The sequence below is a fragment of the Acipenser ruthenus genome, chromosome 25 (assembly GCF_902713425.1).
Source record: "Acipenser ruthenus chromosome 25, fAciRut3.2 maternal haplotype, whole genome shotgun sequence".
In the NCBI taxonomy this organism is placed as follows: domain Eukaryota; kingdom Metazoa; phylum Chordata; class Actinopteri; order Acipenseriformes; family Acipenseridae; genus Acipenser; species Acipenser ruthenus.
In genome coordinates this window covers 2,859,195-2,880,326 of record NC_081213.1, presented here as the reverse complement: position 1 = coordinate 2,880,326, position 21,132 = coordinate 2,859,195, and the positions used below count along the sequence as shown (strand labels likewise).

Here is a 21,132-nt window from a genome sequence, read left to right as displayed (position 1 = left end):
TCAGATCAAAAAGGCTTCATGAAGCTTTAGCGGGTCATTTTGCTCTTTAAAACCATTACTCACCGATGTTTGAAAGACCCCTTTTTTTGTACTCACAAGGAACAATGCCAATAGTGCTGACACCACAAACAACAAAGCCAGAATGTCCATAAGGTAGATTTTGATGTTTTCTTTTATTATTTATTTCTTAGCAGACACCCTTATCCAGGGCAACTTACAATTGTTACAAGATATCACATTATTTTTACATAAAATTACATTATTTTTTACACATTATTTATTTTATTACATACAATTACCCATTTATACAGTTGGGTTTTTACTGGAGCAATCAAGGTAAAGTACCTTGCTCAAGAATACAACAGCAGTGTTTCCAACCTGGGATTGAACCCACAACCCTCTGGTCAAGAGTCCAGAGCCCTAACCACTACTCCACACTGCTGCCCGGGTTGGAGTTGCCCAAACCTGTGCCTATGGGATGTAGGCAGCGGCAATGCAGCTGTGGAAAATTATTGATTGGAAGGATGTTTTCAGGCTAGAGATGTTGTGAATTGTTTTCCTTCTGCTGTTTTAACTATTATCTCTTGATAATGGATCCTGTCCTTGAGAAAACTGTAGGCTCTATATTGTTTTTGTAGTCAATGCATCAAAACTACAGTGTGTTAGCACAGTAGAGACCATATCCCAAACCAGTAGCTCTAGAATAGTTTGGCCATCAGCTGCCAAATTTCAAGCTAAGCCTTTTAGTAGATATAGTAGACCCTGATATTGGTGTGATACAGTCATCTGATGTGAAATATATAATTGACAAACCCAGGACTGGAAGACCCAAAAAGCTGTCTAACAAGGATGAGCAATACTTGAAGATAATATCCTTAAGGAATAGAAAGAAGACACACATTGAATTGACAACAGAACTGGCAGAAGGCACAGGCGTCGTTGTCCATCAAATCAACAGTACGAAGGTCACTCTTGAAATCAAGACTTCAAGGATGTGTTGCAGTAAGAATACCTCTGTTAAGAGGAGCAAGACTAAAAGGCTAAAATATGCACAAGAAATTGGACTATGGAACAATGGTCAAAGGTGCGTTGGACTGTTGATGGATGGACAACGACACCTGTGCCTTCTGACAGTTCTGTTATCAATTCAACGATGATGTGTGTTAAATTGTGATATAAATAAAAGTTAAATTCATGTGATCAACCCAAAATAATTCCTTCATATATGTAGCATTAAGAGGAAATTAAACATCAAAAAAAGATTTGCCTGCAGGGGTAACTTTTGACATTTTTCTCAAGCTAATCTGAAAAGGCGTTTGCATATTGAAATAATCAGCTTCTTTGTGCACATTTGTAAACATAAAATAAATGAAAATGATTTGTGGTTATAGCAGAATTATAGCCAAGAGGGCCCACTTGGCAATTTACATGCTTATCTCATGTGTCACATAAACAGGCAAGCTAGAATACGCAGATTCTAGATTCTCGGCTGCACAATCTTTGTCCAGATCTGGCGCCACCTGATTGTCAATTGAATGGCTTTTCTGCTCAATGAATTGCAATACAGACATGTTTTATTTGAAGTGCCCTTTTATGTAACAAAGAAGAGAAATGTCTTTGGCAAGGCTATATTATATCTTGCATTCAGTCACAAAGCGTGACTGCACTGTTATCACAGAAGAGGGTTTGATCAATGAGCCGTTCCCTGCCAGGCTGTGCTTTGGTCTGCTGTAATGTGGACTTTCAAATGAAACTAACCAGACATCATTAATTCTCTAAACTAACAATACTTTCAAAGTGTGTGTGTGTATGTGTGTGTGTGTGTGTGTGTGTGGCAGGGTAATACATACAGAATATTCTATAGGGTACTGTACAGTGCAAGCTGATACCCACTGCAAGCCTTGCTAGCTACTCTGACCTTCAGTGGGTGAAAATACGCTTGTGTCTTACCCTATAATATATATATTATATAAACCCTATATATATATATATATATATATATATATATATATATATATATATATATATATATATATATATATATATTGTATTTGGTTGATCAGGATTGAACACGTTCAGAGTCTTGTAGGTGTTAATAAACACTTGACCATGGTGTGTTTTAATGAAAAAAAGGAGTGTCTGTATACTTTCCTAACCCTGCACTGAGCAATGAGCTCTATAATTGAGAGAATAATTATTATTATTATTTGTTTATTTAGCAGACGCCTTTACCCAAGGCGACTTACAGAGACTAGGGTGTGTGAACTATGCATCAGCTACAGAGTCACTTAGAATTACATTTCACCCGAAAGACGGAGCACAAGGAGGTTAAGTGACTTGCTCAGGGTCACACGAGTCAGTGGCTGAGGTGGGATTTGAACCTCCTGGTTACAAGCCCATTTCTTTAACCACTGGACCACACAGCCTCCTAATAATGTACTACACACTCATTCAACTGTCCTAGGCAAAATGGTGTCATCTTTCAAATACTGTAGTTAAAACTTCAGGACATACCAGAACAACAGGATGCTTACATTGTTACAATTATATCACACTCCAAAAACAGCCTGTATGTTTCACAAACTGCTCAGTTCACAGACACGGACAAAGGACTGGTCTTCAGTGGCAATGCTATGCAGTGGTTCTGTATTGAGTTAACAGGCAGTCAGTTTCATTTGCAGAATGACAAACCACATTCTATCACAGCTGCACGAACCAATACACGCTGGTAATCCATACCAGGGGAACTGCGACATATTTGTTCCAAATCAAAAAGACAATGGCGTGATCTGCTTGGTCTCAGTATTTGTACAATAAAACTGACCAAATGGTAGACGTCTGTTTTAGCGATAGTGAGTACAGACAAGTCTAACCAATCAGATTCAAAGAAAACTTATAAGGAAGCAATCACAGAGTTGAAGAACGTGTTATCCCCAATATACTTCTCCCGACAAGACAGTCTACAGTATCTAGTGCTCTGGTGCCATCTTGTGGCAATTCTGCGACAAACACATGTGTAATGACAACAGGGAACCTGCGAAAGGGTGTACTGACTTCACTATTGTGTGCAGCAGGGAGAAAGAACTAGAGAAAATCCACGCATCGCGAGATCGCTCGTCGCTAGCTTGCCCCTTAGCCTCGATTACACAATCGTAGTGGGGATATACAATTGTATAACAGTCGAGCAGAGGAGGACATAACCAGTCATACTTAACCATGGCTATCCAGAATCTGCTTCCTGCAAACTTCGCCTATGTCATTCTGACATTTTTCTACAGCTGGGTCATGCTGGCTTATTTGGGCGTAAAGGTGGGACAGGCGAGGAAGAAGTACGATGTTAAGGTAAATTGTTGCTCAGCATTGTCGTCTACCGAGCACTGCATTCTAGTCACATTGACTGGGCAGCATGACAGTACAAATTGATATTAGTACTGTAGTAGAAATTAACAGTTTCGTTCTGAAAGTGAGTATGAATGCTTGTTAAGTTTGCTACAGCAAATTGCAAAAGTGATATTATGGGCTAAACATAACAGCTTTTTTTTTATCCTATACTCAGTGTGTCGTTCTATTGGCTTCATGACTTTTGGCTACTGTACTACAGTATATCCGATCTTTTGACATTGATAGTGGAAATTAAATACTTTCACACATAGATTTAATAAAATGAAATACACAGCTCATTTCTCTTGCAAAAACATCGTTTCCAGTTTACTGTATGAATTAGAATGTTTGCAGGTTAAAAATGATCAATGTTGGTGCAAAACGTTTTAAATCGTTAGCATGCGCTGCGCAAAACGGGGAAAAGAAAGATACTGTGTAGTCTTCAGGTAGCACCCCAGTATGTTATCTGCATTGAAGAACTGTCCGCTTATTGCAGCCTTCGCGAATACACAGTAACTTGACCTTTGGTACAAAGGGAGTACTGTAATAATGATAGTTATTGCAAAACAGGTTGGGCTCCATTGATTGTTTTAGATACTGATGACTTGCAGTTTTTAGTACAAATACAGATACATACCTGTAGAAACTGCACACATGCAAGCTAGTTTGAGTATGCAGGGCAACACGATCAACGAACTCTTCAAGGCAATTCTAGTTCTTAAAAAAAAAGGTTTTGTTACATTAGAACTTGTTTTATAAATACCTCGAGCAAGATTTCTAATAAATCATATTGTTTTCTTTTTTTTTATTTATTGTGCTTTTGTTATGATTATTTTTTGCAGTACCCTACAATGTACAGTGACAAGAATCCAGTGTTCAACTGCATTCAGCGGGCTCATCAAAACACACTGGAGGTGTACCCTCAGTGGCTGATCTTCCAGTGTATATCTGGACTTGCCTACCCTGTGAGTACTGGGAAGGTTTGATTCTGGGAGGGGCCTGTTTGGAGCAAGTTGGTTAACATGAAGTAATGTAATAGCACACATCGTTATGGTGGGCATTGGAATTTGCCTAATTTATTACAATCAGAAAAAAGAAAGAAAGAAAAAAAAAACTTTGACAATAAATAAGGGCCAACATGTCTGTGACTCAAAGTCCTCAATACATTGCTGTGCAGGGATGGAAATATGTCTCCCATGGCATCGCAGTTTGATCCACTCCTGGTTTTGCTATGAGTTTAGTAAGACACACCTGAGTTTGTTACCTGTGCACTGTGGCTAATCAATCTCATTGTAAACCCTGGAGTGGAAGGCGGGGGGGTTGGGTGCTATGCAATCGGAGTCTTGTTTCCATCCCTACACTTTACTGCTTTGTTTCTCATCATTGTCTTGTTTTGTTAGACGGTTGCCTCTGTGTTGGGGGTTATTTGGGTCACCAGCAGATTCTCCTATGCCTGGGGGTATTACACTGGAGGTAAGAACTCACTTTATCACTCTTTCAATTTCTATCCATTTAAATGTATAGGCTGCAATGTTGTGAGCCCGATTTTACTAAGCTTTAACGCATGGCTTTCGATAGCGTTTCTCAAAAAGTTTGTTTAGCAGTTTAGTACACTTTCACTACTATTAAACTTTATTACGTTCATCAAAAAAGATTTAAATATTTAATTGCTAAGTAATTTATTAAAGATCCTATTGAAGTACAAAATGTAGTTAAACCGTTTTCTGTAACTATTTGTTCTTTGTGTTTTCAGACCCTGCAAAGAGGATGAACGGTGCCTATGGGTACATTGGATATTTTGGTGCCATTTTGATGTCTCTTGTAGCAGGTCTTCAATTGCAGAATATGCTGTAATCAGTGTAATCTACAGAAGATGATGATGATAAGCACTGATTTACTGTGAAAACTTCCATTGTAACACTGGTACATTTCCAAACTGTCTCTGCAGGTAGACCATGATAGTGCCTGAGAATATAAATACTAATTAATAGCTTCACGCAAGATTTTAAAAGTGTGACACCTTGTATCCAAATGGCATTAAAAAAAAAATTAAATAATAATCCACAGCAATTATTTTCATTGTAGGCACATAACAACCTTCTAATTTAGGACACTGTACATTTAAAAGAGGCAGGTAAAAAGAGGCATGTCTTTGCTATATGATATACAGTAGTTTATTGTGGTTTTAAAATGATTCTGCACTATGTATGGCTTGTGATCACAATATTTTTGTAGCCCCACTGTCAGTCTGTTGAATGTCATGTCGTGAACACCTGTGACACTGGAATAGAAACTTGAATGAATTTTTTTTTTTTTACACATCTGTCTAGGCTAGTTTAACAGAGTAACTCTTTATTAGAATTGCCAGTAATTCAAATGTAACTACAATACAAATAACAACAGAAGATATCCTATTGCACTGTGTTACATTCATATGAAGTCATCGAATCTGTTGGTTCTTAACTAACTACGTTTTTTTCTCTGTATAGGTTTATCTTATGTTTACAGTGAAAGAGGTAACATTTTACACTGGTGTCATTTCATTACATTCCAATAAAGAGATTTCCTTTTTCTCAATGCTGTCTGCATGGTATTTGTTAGGAAAGGTTGACACTGTTATGTAGAGAGGAGAACACTGAGAAAACACTTGTTTTTAAATATCTTCACAGCCATTTATCCCATGGGCGTGCACCCTCTGTTGTGCCAGATTGAGTCCTGGCAGAATTTGCCACCTTAGGTGCTAAATACTGCCCCTGTAGCCGTATTTGTCACTCCAGCACAATTTTAATAATAAAGCAATAATGTGCAATATGTTGTATTGATTGGATAGGTAATTTGGTTTCTTTGCTTTGGAAGATGGGAGCACACTGTACTGATAATGAGTGCATTTGCTACTGTAGTGGTACACAATATGTGTCTCTGTGTACCTTCTATGTGTGTAATCATCACATTTCAATGCAAAACCACTGAAATTAATCTTTCCAGCAGACAAGATTCAAAGATGGCACAAAACATAATATTTGGCATAACAGATATTTCTACACAGATTGCGTCGTCTATACATGATATACAAACTATACATTATATACACAATGGTTCATACATGCGTACGTTTGCATTTTTGGAAATCAATATAAAAACTGGGTTGCCAGTTATTTGCTGGATAATGTAAGTCATTGTGATGTTTGTAAACGTGAGGTGTTGGGACACATTTGAAAGCATGACAGGTTATCAGATATGCGCTGCTGCACTCTTGTTTTAGCCTAATATCTCTCCCATCACTATAATGACGTGAGCAAACAGCAACGGTAACATACATAATTAATGTACCAGCCTTTGGGATTATCTATTCCTGTTGGGTATTGACCCACCAACCAATGGAACTGACTTTATTTTGCTAGGGCTATATTTACACAGCGCTGCACAGAAGCGTGAACATGGGCAATAACCCTCGACTATGACATCACAATAAGGCGTGGAAAACCTCACGGAGCAAGCGCAAAGAGAAGCTACATCTCAACCCAGAGAACAGTAATAATACAAAAAACTCAAAGAGATTTTTGTTTATTGTCTGCTGAAAATAACGAGAAGAGGTATGTATAGGTACCTATACAAATATAATGAACAACTATGCAATAAAAATAATCGTAAAAACATTTTCGACAGCGGTGTTTACTTATCCTAAACCCGTTGTTAGAGACTGGAGGAAGCAACACAGAGTAAAATACTAAAATAGCCTATTCTTAAAATATTTTTATTGCAGTCTGTAATATATTTTCACACTATTGTCTATGTTCGCTCTGGGAAGCTGACACATTCGAGTAATGTCGGGCGCTTTAATGTTTTATGTTCTTTATGTGTCGTAGTTTCTGGCAGTTGTTTTGGCACTGGTCTTTAAGATACGACATTGCGTAATGGGGGATGTAGTTTGTTTAAAATATCCTGTCCCTCTGGCTAGCTTGATCTGGGCAATGATAGAACTACATCGCCCACAAAGCACTGCGGTTCTATGCCTGCCTGGGCAATACTTTTCTGAAGCCAGCTAGTTCCTGTATTAAATTCTCATTCACACAACAAAGGGCTATTGCACGCTTTCTTTAGGCAGGGTCATAAGTATTATCTTGTGACTTTACTTGGATTACTTACTCGCCAGTTAGTAAGAAGATAAAAAAAAGGATTTTCAAGGTTTGACTACCCTTACGCTAATAGGTTTGCAATTTGTAGGGTGCTTTGCAAAAGTAAGCATCAAAAATGCGAAGTACAATTATTAAGAATTGTACTAATTACACTGATTTGGGGCTCTCTTCAAGGACACGAAAACCTACTACATTTGCAAAAAACAAACAAAAAAAACCGTATAATTATTCTGTGGAGTGTGGAACTTTTTTTATTTTTATTTTTTATGATCTACCAAGTTTGAACAAACACTGAAGTGATTGAAAGTGTGTTATTTTTACGGTGACGGGCAAAGCTGTTTCATGGGCATGTTTTTTTCAACGCGTCGATCCGAAACTTGTCTTTAAACATTCCCGTCTTCTATTTCAGCCCTGCAGAATGTCCGGGTTTCTGGATAACGTCAGGTGCGGAGAATGTGAGTGCGTAGATTGGGGGGAGAAGCGGAACGCCATCGCATCGATAGCTGCTGGAGTATTGGTAGGTTCTCGCATCGATTGTATTCCGCTTCTAAACCACATTTTCCATTTGTGCAGTGAAACATCTCTATTTAATGCCAGTCAAAGGATCAACAAAATGTGACCTTACTACTGAAGCTACACAGTCAGAAAAAAATGTCAAATAATTAAAAAAAAATTAATCTTATTTGATTAATCTAAATTGAATGCTTCCAGATTTCCAGATGGATTGGCCGTGTAATAGCATGCAATTTTTATTAGAAAGGCAATTGAGCAGTTTCCTTATACTGCTGATGGTTTTAATACACTCAGTATGTCGGTAGGGTCAGGGGTCCACAAAGGCTTGTCATTTCATTGTTTCTGTTGTCAGTCTCAAAGCAGGACAGTACAGAACTTGCTGGTTTGTTTCAGTTCTTCACAGGATGGTGGATAATCATTGATGCAGCAGTCAAATACCCCGACATGGACAGATTCAACCACTCCTACCACGCTTGTGGGGTTATAGCGACTGTTGCATTCCTCATGTAAGTAAATTATTTTCTAATTCAGAAAGGGGGGAGGGGTACTGCGTTTTACACAAGGATGTAATAATATGGGGTTATACTACAGACAGAAGGGAGGACTTGTTGGCAGTACAGTTCGTATACATTCTCTAAAGGTTGTTTGAGTAGTCACTTTTCTGTACATCAGGCTGTAGGTCCGAGCTTAACATGGTTATCTAAACGGAATGGATGCAACTGCTATGCAGTGGGAGCCTTATTTCCATTCCTGCCTAAACCGTAAAGATGTAACCACAGATCACAAGTGAAGTGAGGTACAGTACTGTGAGGTTTCAATCACAAAGTTCCACAATGCAAGTTTGATTGAAACTTTGGAGGCTACATTGTGCCTCGTAAGTTACACTTTCTAAAAAATGTTTTAGTGAATTCAGTTCAAGTTCAACAATGCAAGTCAGTGTCAGACTGGGGTTGGATCAGACCTGGGATAACTGGTTGACATTTATTTTAGTTTAGTTTTCAAGGTGAATAGGTACTTGTGTTCTTCCTGCAGGATCAATGCTGTTTCTAATGGACAGGTCCGTGGGGAGAGCTACAGCGACGGGTGCCTGGGACAGACAGGTAGGTTTTTTTAAATACATTTCTGTAGTCCTGTAATGTTTATTCACATGGTTACGATATGCCTTATGACATCCGCAGATGTGCTCTCCGCACCTCCATACACCTCCATCCAGCTCCATCCAGCTGTCTATCTGCCAGGGTGAAATGCCCTCTCGTGTCAGTCCTATATACCTCTGGAGATCACAATCAGCTGCAGTCTGATAAAGCAGGCTGAGTGTTTTGCCTGCTTCACTAGAATCTGATCTGTGCTATTGATTTTTAAAGCTGTAAATAGCCTTGGAGCATCTTTCCAGCTCTGTTGTCAGTCTGCTGTGTTTCTGTCTTTTGCCCCCAAGACTATAGCACCTGATCCCTTAAGTCAAATGTATGTGATGCTTGCTTAGTCTGAGAGTAGAGATCGTGGAGTCAGTTCAGTTTATCTGAATGGTTAATTAATGCCAGAGTTAGTCCCAGTTCTGAGACAAGACACCCAAAGGCAATTGTTCCAGCTCTGACTGTATTTGGATCCATCACCATTGAGATCAATTGACCCATGTGTCTTACATTCTGTCTGGATGATCCCATTGTACAGTGCCTGGAATGTTTGCTTTGAGTAGTCATACATATATAAAATTAATGTGTAGGGTGTTTATTGGTATAAGAGGTGTCATCTCTTGCAGTTTGGGCAAGAGGACCAGGAAGCAAAAGCAGTTTAAAATGTGCCAAATTCTTTGTCATGTTATGAGACACCCTATTGACCTATTATAGACTGTAAACAGGAATTACAGCTACTGTTAAAAACTGTGTTAGTTTTTTTTTTTTTTAATTTTTACTTTAGACTTGAATAATCTGTATATATTCTATGTACTGGATGACATCTGTACACAAGAGAAGATGCACTGGAATTTTGACCAATTTGATGAGGTTGGATTTCACAAACTGGGTTTTATAATCCAGCAGAAAGCTTGTATTGAACTGCATGCTGCTTGCTGTGTGTTTCAGGGGCTCGGGTCTGGCTCTTCATTGGCTTCATGCTGGCCTTTGGCTCCCTGATCGCTTCCATGTGGATCCTCTTTGGAGGCTACGTTGTGACACGTAAGTCACACTTTCTAAGAGCATTGAGTGAATTCAGTGTTAGCAGTGCTAACCCAATGGGCCCTTTATGCAGTGCCTTAACCTTGAAGTAATTGTAACTTGGGAGGTATTGCACTAGTATGTGTTGAATACAGTGTTATGGGAAGAAGCTGTTTTGGTTAGTAGCCTTTACTAATAATACTAATGTTGTTTGATACAGAGAAGGCAGAGGTGTATCCGGGTATAGCAGTCTTCTTCCAAAACGCATTCATTTTCTTTGGGTGAGTATTTCCAGCAAAGTTTATTATTTTATTAGATTCTTGATTGGTTCACTTAAATGAGACAGACAAAGGGTTTGATGAAATGTTTGTTTCACTCTGATTTAAATGTAATCAATGGTTAAATACTAACGCTATCTAATTGTCTTGCAGGGGTCTGGTGTTTAAATTCGGGCGTACAGAAGACTTGTGGCAGTAATGCTGCCCGCTTTGTATTTCTGTTAGGGTTTGTCTTTGTAAACCTCTTGCCTTGGCGCACCGTGTGGTGTGTCTAACTGGTCTTCTCTTTACCGTATTTTATAGCATGGTGTCAGTTTACAGTATGTAATGTGCTACCTTTCTACTTTTCTGAAAACAGTGATTTTGACGTCCTATCGGCAGTAATGTATCAATACAGTTCAATATTAGTATAGTTTAATGATCTAAATACTGCTGCCCTTCAATATTTTGTCCCCATATAAAGCAATGAGGTTGGAAAAACAAATTCGATGACATATATATTAGTGTCCAAGATGACTTTTTCAGCTATTTTTTTAAATATTTCATGCATGAAAGGGGTAAATGGGAAAGAAAAGCTTGAGGAGTGTGAAACAATGTCAGAGATGAAACTGTATGATGAGCATTTCCGTTTACTATTCCAGTATCAAACACCTGTAAAGTGGAATCCCTCCATTTCAACCAGAAAAAGGACTAAGTTCTGGTCCTAACAGAGCGGTATCTTTACATTGACAGGCATTTGTCTGAAGCTGGCTATAGGGGGGAAGTTTGTTATGTATTTGCTTGTTAATTAACTTCAGTGCATGTTAAAAACAATGTCATTTCTCCAAAGCAAAAAATCACCCTTTAAAACGATCTGCTAGGAATGTCACTTTAACACACTGTTTGTGCGCATCCTTTAAACTTGTTTCAGAATTAATGCAAAGTGATGCATGTTGGCAGAAGAGTAGATTTATTGTGTTTTTTTTTTTCCTTCTGTATTGTAATGCATATTTTGCATAGTAGTTTTTAGAAGCAAGCGAGCTGGCTGACTCTTCATTTGCTGCGTTTTGTGTATGTCTTACGGTGTGCTGCACCTGATATTAATTCACACCGCTGTTCAGAGCTCTGTTTTATGTTTAATGCATTAAATATTGTGTGTGTGCTTTTTCCAGTTACAATTTGTACACTGATCAGCCACACACAAAAATAAAAAAGCCCAAATTTTCCTATTTTCTTATGAATGCCATGAAATCCATTTTGCTAATGCAGGTGTATAAAAGAGTAGTGAAACTGAAGAAAAAGCTTTGATATTAAAATGACCTGGAAGGTATTATTACAGCTTAACCAGCTAGGTGGATTCATGTGCTTCAAAACTAACGTCAAAGGCCAAAAATGAGAATTACACTACTGGTTAATTCATATTTCAGAAAATACAATGCTGACATGTTGTTGTAAATAACTCAACTGACTTGCCTGAAATGCATACTTAGTTTTTTTTTTTTTTAATATTGAGAAAGCAATGATATTGGATGTACTAATCAAAGCTTTGAAAAACATGATGTAATGTATTTTCATTTTCAGCGAAGCACATTTATCATGCCACAACACTATAATCCCTGTCCTGTCCATCTTCACTTCCTGTCCTATTACCTGAAACACAGGAAGTGAGATTATAGTGTAGTGGCAAGACACATTCTTTACAAATCAACTTGGTGAAAGTTATCAAGCTGTCCTTTTTTTTTTTTTTTTTTTACTGTTACAAAAATTATTTTGTTGCGACTAAGACTGATGACAACAAAAGTAAGTAGTCTTGGCCAAAGTTACCTGTGCAAATGTTCTTCTGAATTTGTGTTAAGATAATGTGCAGTTCCACAGAACACTGCATCTTGCTTCTAAACGTGGGTGTGATTGAAAAGTGGAGCTTAAAACGTTAATGACATTTAACAATCATAAAGTAAACTTTCATATATATAATCTGTAGATGCACATGTCGGGCCTGTAGAGTGTAAAGATATGAAACTTTAAAATAAAACAGTCTTGGGACTTGGCTTATCTTTTTATTAATATGTAGATCAAAGACGGAAAACATTTGACATTTGAATTTTGGATATAAAAACAGGAATGCTTTTACTTTCAAAATGTAATTTAGAGCAACATCTCATAGCTTTGTCGTATGAAATAAAACTCTTTGTTGCATATTGTGTGTATATAATTCAACAAGCAGTACTGTAGACTAATTAAATCCAATCATCTGAATTGACCTGTAGACCGAACCATGCAATCACAATGAAATGCATGCAGATAGCAGCTGTACAAACCACACGTCACTATCCGAATGTAAGGACACTGTTTAAAACGGTCTCTGTGTTTTTAATGAAAAGGTTGTTAATGAGTTTTTAATGAAATGTTAAACAGACTAGACATTTTTTAGTATGGTACAGATTATAATCAGATAGCCAAACAATTAAACTAAGAACAGGGTCTGGTCCCAGCTGGTTGGGATTAGGGAGAGTTCTGTTTAGAGATGTGTTCGTTGTAGTTGCACAGTGATGAGAAGGTCTAACACAGGCTTGTCGGGGTGTTGAATTGAACTACTTTTAGACTAATGCGTTTCCAATACGTACCTGTTGACAATTGTTTGATCTGCAACGACTGATTTATATGAATAAATGGTAATGTCACACCAAAACAAATCGATAAGGCATTTCAAGAGCCACACGTCACCTCTCTCTCTCTCTCTCTCTCTCTCGAGCAAAGAGTGGCTCTGGAAGTCTTTCCTTTACATGTATTGTACATTAACAGTATACTATAAACTGCAAAATATACTATAGAGACTCTCACGCACTGTTAGAGCCTTACATAAATAATCTAAACAGGCTGTTTTCTGATTGGCTATTGATAAGATCAACTGAAAATGTCACACATAGAACAAACAACACACTTTATGAAGAAGATGCATAAGTTCATACAAAGCCAAAATCGACAGCAGTGTATCTTATACAAATACACAGTTTTAAGGCTTTCCCGTGGCCAGGTATTTCATTTCATTCCAGTCTGTTGAATACGTGATGGGGGGGTCACATGCATCCTTGTTAAAGTTTCACGGCTAGATGAGGGAACTGTGTGTTGGGGGGGGGGAGGGAGACCATAGTTAGTATATGAATTGTTGTTATCTGTTGCATGGAGAAGATATTTTATCATTGGAAAATACACAGCATCAAAACAGGAATACTACTGTAATGTACATCATGTCCATCATTAGTTATGAATTTATTTAAAGGACTACTAAATACCTTATGTAATTGCATAATAATATTTCTTCCTAGCTGAAGCTGAGAGGTTGTTTTTTTTAAAAAAAAGATTTGCAATGGAAACTCACTTATTCAGGTGGAAAGAAATTACCAGTGGTCTTTTTTTTATTTTGGCCTTATTACAGAAATTCCACCTTGCTCAGGCTTGCTCAGAGACAGTATGACTTTATTAAACTTTCTGAATATCCGTGAGTGCAGACGCAGTGAGAAATGATGATAAAGGACACGTCTCATGTCAAGGATAACATAATTTCCATGTACAGTTGCTATGATGTTAATATAAGGACTTTTACAAAATAAGCATCTGTCATGGAATTAGTTGTTAACAACCTACCTCCCAGAACGCTTGATCATCAAAGTATTTCTGATCTGGCTTCCATATGTTCAATTTTAAAAGAAATCCTATAACAAATTTAAAAAAAAAAATCCCTTGGCATCAGTTGTTTTCTGGTCTTATATAGCATAGCACATACTAACGCCAATCTGGAGAAGCATTTGCTATGAAGTCGATAGCAGTGCCTTCATCCCGCCACTGTTTATACGTAGCACATATCATGTGCATATTTGGCAGGTGCCTGATGTAGGATTTATATAGAATCTGATGCATGTTGTCTGATTAAAGATCATACATATACATTTTGTCAATAGAAATGTTTCAAGAAAACTTTTTTCTCCCTATGATAAAATGATTCCTTTTCACTTACCTGTAACTAGTCCCAATACAAGACTCAGTGCCAAGGTGATGAAAAGAGCAAGCAAGTAAAAAGCCGCCTCGCTCCAAGCTCTACCAATATATAAAAAAAAGAAACAATACTGAAAAATAAATGGCGTTACTTCAACCCTCGTAAACATGCTGCATTTTACTGTAGTAGTCTGTAAGTTTACTTCTTGGGTGCTGTAAATACTCTAAGGTTACTGTGTTGGTCAGATACTCTCTCTTGGATAGATTTCTATTTTGTTACACATACACTTGGAGGTTGGACGCTGTGGCCAGCTCTATGACGATTCGAATCAGCACTCCTAGGATCCCAGGTACACCGTGCACGTAGTGGACACCACAGGTATCATGGATATCAAACGCTAATTCAAGGAATGGCTGCAAAAAAAAAAAAAGCATTTCTGATTACTAGTTATGGATTTAAGGAACGTTTCAAGTAAAAATGGGGAGGGGGGCAACAGCAAAGAAAACCTGCAATTTGTCATTGTTCTTTCATTTGAATGTGGTAATTGCTCGAGGTCCATGCTGAGTTGAAGAAAGCTCCCAGTTTGCTTGCCTTGTACTGTTACACTTTTTAGATCATAAATGATCTCCTTTGTAGCTAGTGACACTGCTGAGTTGCAAGTGTAACCGACTACTTAAAAGTCAGGCATGCAAACTGAGAACTTTCTTTTAACCTAGTATGGTACCAGATACAATTTTTCAAACCTGCACATGTGAGACATACGTAAATAGCAAACTGAAGTGCACGAGAGGTATGGAATTATTTCATTAGCCAGAACCCCTTGATCGTCGTATTGAAAGCAGGTACCTTCATCAACCAGCATCCCAGGATGCAGATCAATCCTGCAGTCAAGCCGATGGTCAATGCAATCCATGGAGAGGGGATCACTGTGGCTGCTGCTCCAACAGCAACGCCCCCAGCCAGAGTGGCATTGTGGATATAAACCTGGAAGCACAAACATTGACCGCAGTAATGGGTCAGGAACAGTGGTAATGAAAAGCTGCTTACTGTTACACAACGGAGGTAATTCACAGGGAATCTATCGAGACCCCTTCCTAATGCATGGCAAGCAACCCATCAACATTGCAGACCCAAAACTGATGGTTCAATGTCAGGTGATATTAATTAAATTGAAATCTTTATTGCAAGTTCTTGTTAAGTCCTATTTTTGTTTTTCGGGAGTGAAGCAGCACTGATAACATTCAATTGTTAGAAATATCTCCAAGGATCTGAAATGATGCTACAGTCCCACTCTTGCAGACACCACAAAGAATGAATCACAAGTGCACGTCACTAGAGGATTATCACTGTCCTTACCATGTTCATTTTTCCTTTTTTGCTGATCAGCACTGAAAAGGCAAATACAGTGACTGCACTCGCAGCCAGTGAAAAGTAAGTGCTGTACACAGCATTCATCTTCTCAGCTTTCCCTTCGATCAGCACGGAGTTGTAACTCGGCCAAAACATCCATAAGAAGATTGTACCTGGGGCAATAAAGGTTAGGATTAGAATTTCACTGAAACGTGCCTTTTAGATTTTACGTACGATGATAAAATGACACCATATTTGGAACTTTTCAAACTATAATGTTGCCAACAAAGCATTTTGACACATCACCGCGTTGCCAAGTATAGAATGTGGAGACATTCGTTTTTTTGCGCTCAGCATATTACCAGCAGGCTGTGTGTGAAAGAAATAACGGTGTATGAAAATGCTTGTAGAAAAGAACCACCTACCTAGCATTGAGAATTTCCCCATGTCAGTTGAAGACTTTTCTTTCTCGTGCCTCTGTCTCAGTCCAGGCCGATGTAAGGCCCAGGACACCATTAGGCCGAAGTAAGCCCCAAAGACGTGGTGATGCATAATGCTGGAAACACAGTCCATCTGTATTTCAAAAATAAAACTTGGATCTCTGCTTGAAGATGTCAGGGGTGTCAAAAGCTGATCATTCCACTCCTGGTCTTTGTTCCAACCCTACTCTTAATTGTTTAATTGAACCAATGAAACCTCCATCCAGACCCTGGAGTAGTTCATTATATCATTTTACCTGTTAAACCTGGAGTGGAATGGCCCTCCAGGGCTGTGATTGACACCCCTAGTATATTTCACCAAGCCTTCGACTCCCAAGTGTCATTAGAGCAGATACACCTGCTAGTGTGTAATAAACACATTTAGAATATATAAGAGTCCTTGATTTAAATGCTGTTTATTCAAGTTATGTAACATAAGTGACCAATTTGATTTATCATTTCAGAAAACTGGCATTGTGAATAATCCCTGATTGTTTTGGTGAATGAAAAAAAATATGTAGGAGGACAAACATTCAGACATGCCTTTTTCATCAGAACTAGACTTTCTTTTAGTTTGCTGTCAGAATTACGTAATTCAAGGTCTGCTATGGAAAAAAAAAATGTGTGCTGCAGATTACATTTTACAGGTCAACAAAGCTGATGTTGTGAATGTGTTGTAATACAAGGAAACAGCCCTTTTAATTGAATTCTAGCCCATTCTCTTTCAAAAACATTAGAGAAGGTTGTTGCGCTAAAAGTTGTTGCTCTTAAGCTGCTCCCAGATTCTGTGTTGAAGGTTTTACTGTACGCAGCTCACCTTAATGAACGTGGTGAGAAACCAGTGGTTGAAAATGAAGCTGGTAACTTCCAGGAGAGTCATGAGGAGGAGCTGAACCGGGTTGGTCTTTCCCAGCACGGCTCCCATTGAGATGAGTGCTGAGGCGGCACAGAGATTCGCAGTCACCAAACTGATTGGAAAGGGGAGTTAAAGAACAGAAGAACATTGACAAACGAGAGAATCCCTTCAGTGTTCATTCAATTTGAAAATGGATTGTCTGCCCTGTATTGTGCATGCAAATGAGAAGCTTGTGTTATTTCCTATTGATTTACCTCATCATGTTTATCCTGATTTTCCCATCGCTGAATTCAAACAAGAAACCGTTCACTAGCGTGGCCCACTGCACTCCCAAGGCAGCCACAAGCAGGTTAAACCCGGTGCTGCTGAAGCCATATCTCCTCAGGAAGCTCATGAGGAAGCCGAATCCCAGGAACACCATCACGTGGACATCTTGGAAGTCTGTCATTGGAGAGAGAGTGGTCTCACCCTTCAAAACATATTGACCAGGTACAGTTTCCTTAGATCTGCATGCCCTGCAGCAGAGATAGGTGAGGAGTCTGCACATCTGACACAGTTACATGCTTTTCTACATTTTAGAAACTTCTAAAAAGCGCTTGCAGGCTTTTGTATGATACTGATAGCTCTAATTGTGTATTTAAAGCCATGACAGAGATATACAGTAGATGTAAGTATATTACGATATATTATTTGTATTTTAATGTGTATTCAGTGATGCTGTTTCATTTTCAACTCATGTAAGCCTGCTGGTTATCTGCGAAGTTTCAGTCTTATCAGGTCAGCACTGAACAATCGGCCATAACAAGAAGCAGAGAATCCTCTTATCACCTCACAGAAGCAGCCCTGCACTCTACTGATTCCAAAAACAGTACCTCACCCTGTGAGACATCGCAAGCGCAAACCCCCTTCAGAAATCAAGAGGAGAGGGTCAATTCCAGGGACTGTCCTTTGGGTAAAGCTCACATTTCCTTTTATCTGACAGATTCCCCATACGAAATACTGATGCACTGGCGACCATAAATATTCACAGTCCAATCCTTTTCTCAGTTAGACTGTCAGGGAGCAGAGTTGATATCAGCCACTACACAGGCCATGCATAATGAAACAGTATGTCATTTTAATTTCTAATAGGAACAGTAAACAAATAACACACATAACTTGTTTTCCACCAGGTGGCGCCAAACTCTTTGTAACAATCCCATATGATAGGTTAGACGTTCAGTCAATAAATTCAATTTCAACACAGAGGTGGCCCTTTCAAAGGCAGTTCCTTTCCCCTGTCTCTATACAAATATTGCACAGTGATCAGCTCTGGTCCTCCATGTACCCTCAACTGCACTGGTTTTTAATTCCAACCAGGAGCTGCATTATTTTAAACATGCATTGTTTTTTAGTGCACAGAAGACAACTCTTAGAGACAGCCTCTGGTAAAGTCTATGTTCATAACCAGACTACCCGTACTTGAGGACCAGGGTCGAAAACTATTGTGATGTTACTGGTGTATATGAAAATATTACCATCATTATATCTGCCAGTGTGCTGCCACAACCAACTGCTTTACTATTGAAGATTGTTTGATAAGGAATGCGAAAGCATGGCAATTCATGGTAAACTTTATAATAACCATTTATCCCTTGTGCACAACCTTATTAACTTTACCCGAATATAACATTTGTTAAAAAAAACTTCTTTCATTTAGCAAATAGGTCTTTACAGAACAGCCTTGAAATAAACTTCAACAAATAAGATCCTATACATAAACCAGATACTTCTGTCCAAAAAAAAACACATAAAAAAACACAAACTAGCAGTACTAAAACAGGAAATTACCTGCATAGACGGTTGTAACAGTTTTTCGTTTTTTTGATTGGGTTTCATCCTGGATATAAGAATCATCGTATTGAACAAAAAAAATGAAAATAAGTATGAACGCTATTTCCAAACATATCGCCAGGACAGGCGGCAGTCGCCGAAGACTCGGAGCATATTTAGGAGCCATTATGATGTCTTACAGGGCATTTCTATTGCTGTTTCTATTTCACTGCCAGGGAATAGGAATACTGTCTTCTTAGAAAGTAATAGGCAGGATCCAGTCCAGAGAATAGGGGTGTGACATAGATTATACACGAGGACGCCTTATCTGTCAGTGACAAGGACTGCTCCTAACGACTCTGTCTGAGTTTGTTATAGCCTGCCTGAAAATGAAGATAAATAGAAAGCTATGGACTTTAAAGATACCGGTGCTCTATAGGATACACATTTAATGTCTTAGCTGTTTAATATCCTCCGGTGTCTTCGTTATGATTCACTATTGTTGTGTCTGCATACTTTATCACTAACTATTCTAGCGAGAGTTGCTTATTTTCTGAAGTGAGGTGGGGAAGCTTATTAGCTTTGCACGGTGCATTGACGACCACAGGTGAAGCATTGTGCACTGTGCAGCAATTGTTCCTGGAATAATTAGTAAGTGTGGAAAATAACGATCCGAGCAGAAACAACTCTAGAGAATTATTCAGGATACACATTATATGATTTTAAAGAAATAAAAACTGAAATATTAGGGAAATGTCATTGAAAGGCTGGTTGAAACGCAACAAGCTAAGATTGTGATTGATGCCTGTTTAAGGTGCATTTAATTGCATATACATGCGTTTCTTGGTATGCCCATTTAAATTTTAGAGAACAAATGGTACACATTGCGCGGTTCAGTTTGGTTTAATATGCTTTTATTATAGTATAAACACAAATAATAAACAGAATATAAAATAGAACCAAGGACACAGTTTGGTACAAGAAGCTGTTTCTTCAGAAGGAAGAATATTGATTATGGGTTGTCACAAATTCTGGTAACCAGTGGAGATGGAAATACCATGTGGAGATACCATGATTTTCAAAAGACGACGTTTGCTGCATATCAGCAACATAGAATAAAAGATAGCTAACCATGTACAACTAGGCTGTGTTTCCATATAAAAAAATATAATATAGAAAAGCACAAAGAACCTGTGAATTATTTAATCTCTATGATGTATTTTTATAATTTGATACTTGTGTACATAATTATAAAGTGTATTGGGGCACCCCCTGATCAATGATAATCGGTTGTTTATGTATGTTTTTGATTGATAATCATAAAAACCCTTCTTTCTGGTGTGCTGTTACAACTAGTTTAGTTTAAGCCCTTCATGAAACACAGTATCATACAGTAACTATATGTGTATATTGACGTAGAACACCGACCCCAAACAACGTCACAACACAGCAGAAAGGAATACCCACTGGAAACTGTCCTCAGGGCATGAGCTGATTCTATGGCATTAGCCAAGCACATCCCACTTTATTATTAGTTTATTTAGGAGACGCCTTTATCCAAGGCGACTTACAGAGACTAGGGTGTGTGAACTATGCATCAGCTGCAGAGTCACTTACAATTACATCTCACCCGAAAGACGGAGCTCAAGGAGGTTAAGTGACTTGCTCAGGGTCACACAGTGAGTCAGTGACTGAGCCGGGATTTGAACCGGGGACCTCCTGGTTACAAGCCCTTTTCTTTAACCACTGGACCACACTGCCTCCTAAACACTTACCGAGTTCGTCACCTCTCCGACATCAACCTAAGCCCTAAAACCCTAACCATTAAGAATCACCTGATGCCCTGAAGACAAACAGCGTCTGAATCTCACTCTCACATTAGTACTCTGCCCATTTTAATCCAGGCGTCTCATTGGTCGCTAACGTTACATTTGAAAGGCCATTTGACTGGGTCTGTACTAATCACACTCAACGTTTGTATGCTCCTGTCATTCGGTTACGCTGGCGTCATTACGAGGCGCCTCGCAACGCAAACAGCGTACACAACCAGCCTGCAATACTGTTTGTTCATGAAGCACGCGATTGGTCAAAGCAACGCTATGTTGATGAGACAGTTGTTTCCCCGCCTCCTTTTCCTTTGAAGGACTTTACATAAGTGACTGCCGATTTTGCGACGTTACTGGCTGAGCCTCACGTCAGTC

At 38.6% G+C, this 21,132-nt stretch overlaps 3 protein-coding genes across 5 annotated transcripts; 2 read left to right on the top strand and 1 right to left on the bottom strand.

Annotated features, from left to right (window-relative positions):
• Positions 1 to 3,108: 3,108 nt before the first annotated feature.
• LOC117413152 (glutathione S-transferase 3, mitochondrial-like) lies at positions 3,109 to 5,958 on the top strand. Its single transcript, XM_034021934.3, has 4 exons — positions 3,109 to 3,342; positions 4,224 to 4,346; positions 4,782 to 4,854; positions 5,135 to 5,958. The coding sequence occupies exons 1-4, from the start codon at positions 3,217 to 3,219 to the stop codon at positions 5,233 to 5,235; spliced, it is 423 nt and encodes a 140-aa protein (XP_033877825.2). The 5' UTR covers positions 3,109 to 3,216; the 3' UTR covers positions 5,236 to 5,958.
• Positions 5,959 to 6,828: 870 nt separating this feature from the next.
• On the top strand, positions 6,829 to 12,488 carry LOC117413459 (transmembrane protein 50A). Of its 3 annotated transcripts, none has more exons than XM_034022673.3 (7): positions 6,829 to 6,974; positions 7,927 to 8,034; positions 8,424 to 8,536; positions 9,063 to 9,130; positions 10,112 to 10,204; positions 10,404 to 10,464; positions 10,615 to 12,488. In XM_034022673.3, the coding sequence occupies exons 2-7, from the start codon at positions 7,936 to 7,938 to the stop codon at positions 10,658 to 10,660; spliced, it is 480 nt and encodes a 159-aa protein (XP_033878564.2). In that variant the 5' UTR covers positions 6,829 to 6,974; positions 7,927 to 7,935; the 3' UTR covers positions 10,661 to 12,488. The 3 variants fall into 3 exon arrangements, with proteins under 3 accessions (XP_033878564.2, XP_033878565.2, XP_058855728.1); XM_034022674.3 differs by lacking the exon at positions 6,829 to 6,974 and adding an exon at positions 7,398 to 7,566; XM_058999745.1 differs by lacking the exon at positions 6,829 to 6,974 and adding an exon at positions 7,803 to 7,823.
• Positions 11,388 to 19,208, bottom strand: LOC117964114 (ammonium transporter Rh type A-like). Its single transcript, XM_034906587.2, has 10 exons — positions 18,950 to 19,208; positions 17,374 to 17,560; positions 17,081 to 17,231; positions 16,210 to 16,357; positions 15,791 to 15,957; positions 15,281 to 15,418; positions 14,720 to 14,847; positions 14,456 to 14,535; positions 14,086 to 14,153; positions 11,388 to 13,559 (listed from the first exon to the last, which is right to left on the bottom strand). The coding sequence occupies exons 1-10, from the start codon at positions 19,116 to 19,118 to the stop codon at positions 13,533 to 13,535; spliced, it is 1,263 nt and encodes a 420-aa protein (XP_034762478.2). The 5' UTR covers positions 19,119 to 19,208; the 3' UTR covers positions 11,388 to 13,532.
• Between the last annotated feature and the right edge of the window lie 1,924 nt (positions 19,209 to 21,132).

What these genes read in the sequence shown, in the direction of transcription:
- LOC117413152 (XM_034021934.3), top strand. Translation starts at nt 3,217, where the DNA reads ATGGCTATCCAGAATCTGCTTCCTGCAAACTTCGCCTATGTCATTCTG. An exon ending in GGAAGAAGTACGATGTTAAG is followed by an intron (nt 3,343 to 4,223) that starts GTAAATTGTTGC and finishes TATTTTTTGCAG; the next exon opens with TACCCTACAATGTACAGTGA. An exon ending in CTGGGGGTATTACACTGGAG is followed by an intron (nt 4,855 to 5,134) that starts GTAAGAACTCAC and finishes TTGTGTTTTCAG; the next exon opens with ACCCTGCAAAGAGGATGAAC.
- LOC117413459 (XM_034022673.3), top strand. Translation starts at nt 7,936, where the DNA reads ATGTCCGGGTTTCTGGATAACGTCAGGTGCGGAGAATGTGAGTGCGTA. An exon ending in GCGACTGTTGCATTCCTCAT is followed by an intron (nt 8,537 to 9,062) that starts GTAAGTAAATTA and finishes TTCTTCCTGCAG; the next exon opens with GATCAATGCTGTTTCTAATG. An exon ending in CGGGTGCCTGGGACAGACAG is followed by an intron (nt 9,131 to 10,111) that starts GTAGGTTTTTTT and finishes TGTGTGTTTCAG; the next exon opens with GGGCTCGGGTCTGGCTCTTC.
- LOC117964114 (XM_034906587.2), bottom strand. Translation starts at nt 19,118, where the DNA reads ATGGCTCCTAAATATGCTCCGAGTCTTCGGCGACTGCCGCCTGTCCTG. An exon ending in TGGGATGCTGGTTGATGAAG is followed by an intron (nt 14,848 to 15,280) that starts GTACCTGCTTTC and finishes TTTTTTTTGCAG; the next exon opens with CCATTCCTTGAATTAGCGTT. An exon ending in ATGATCAAGCGTTCTGGGAG is followed by an intron (nt 13,560 to 14,085) that starts GTAGGTTGTTAA and finishes CCCAACACACAG; the next exon opens with TTCCCTCATCTAGCCGTGAA.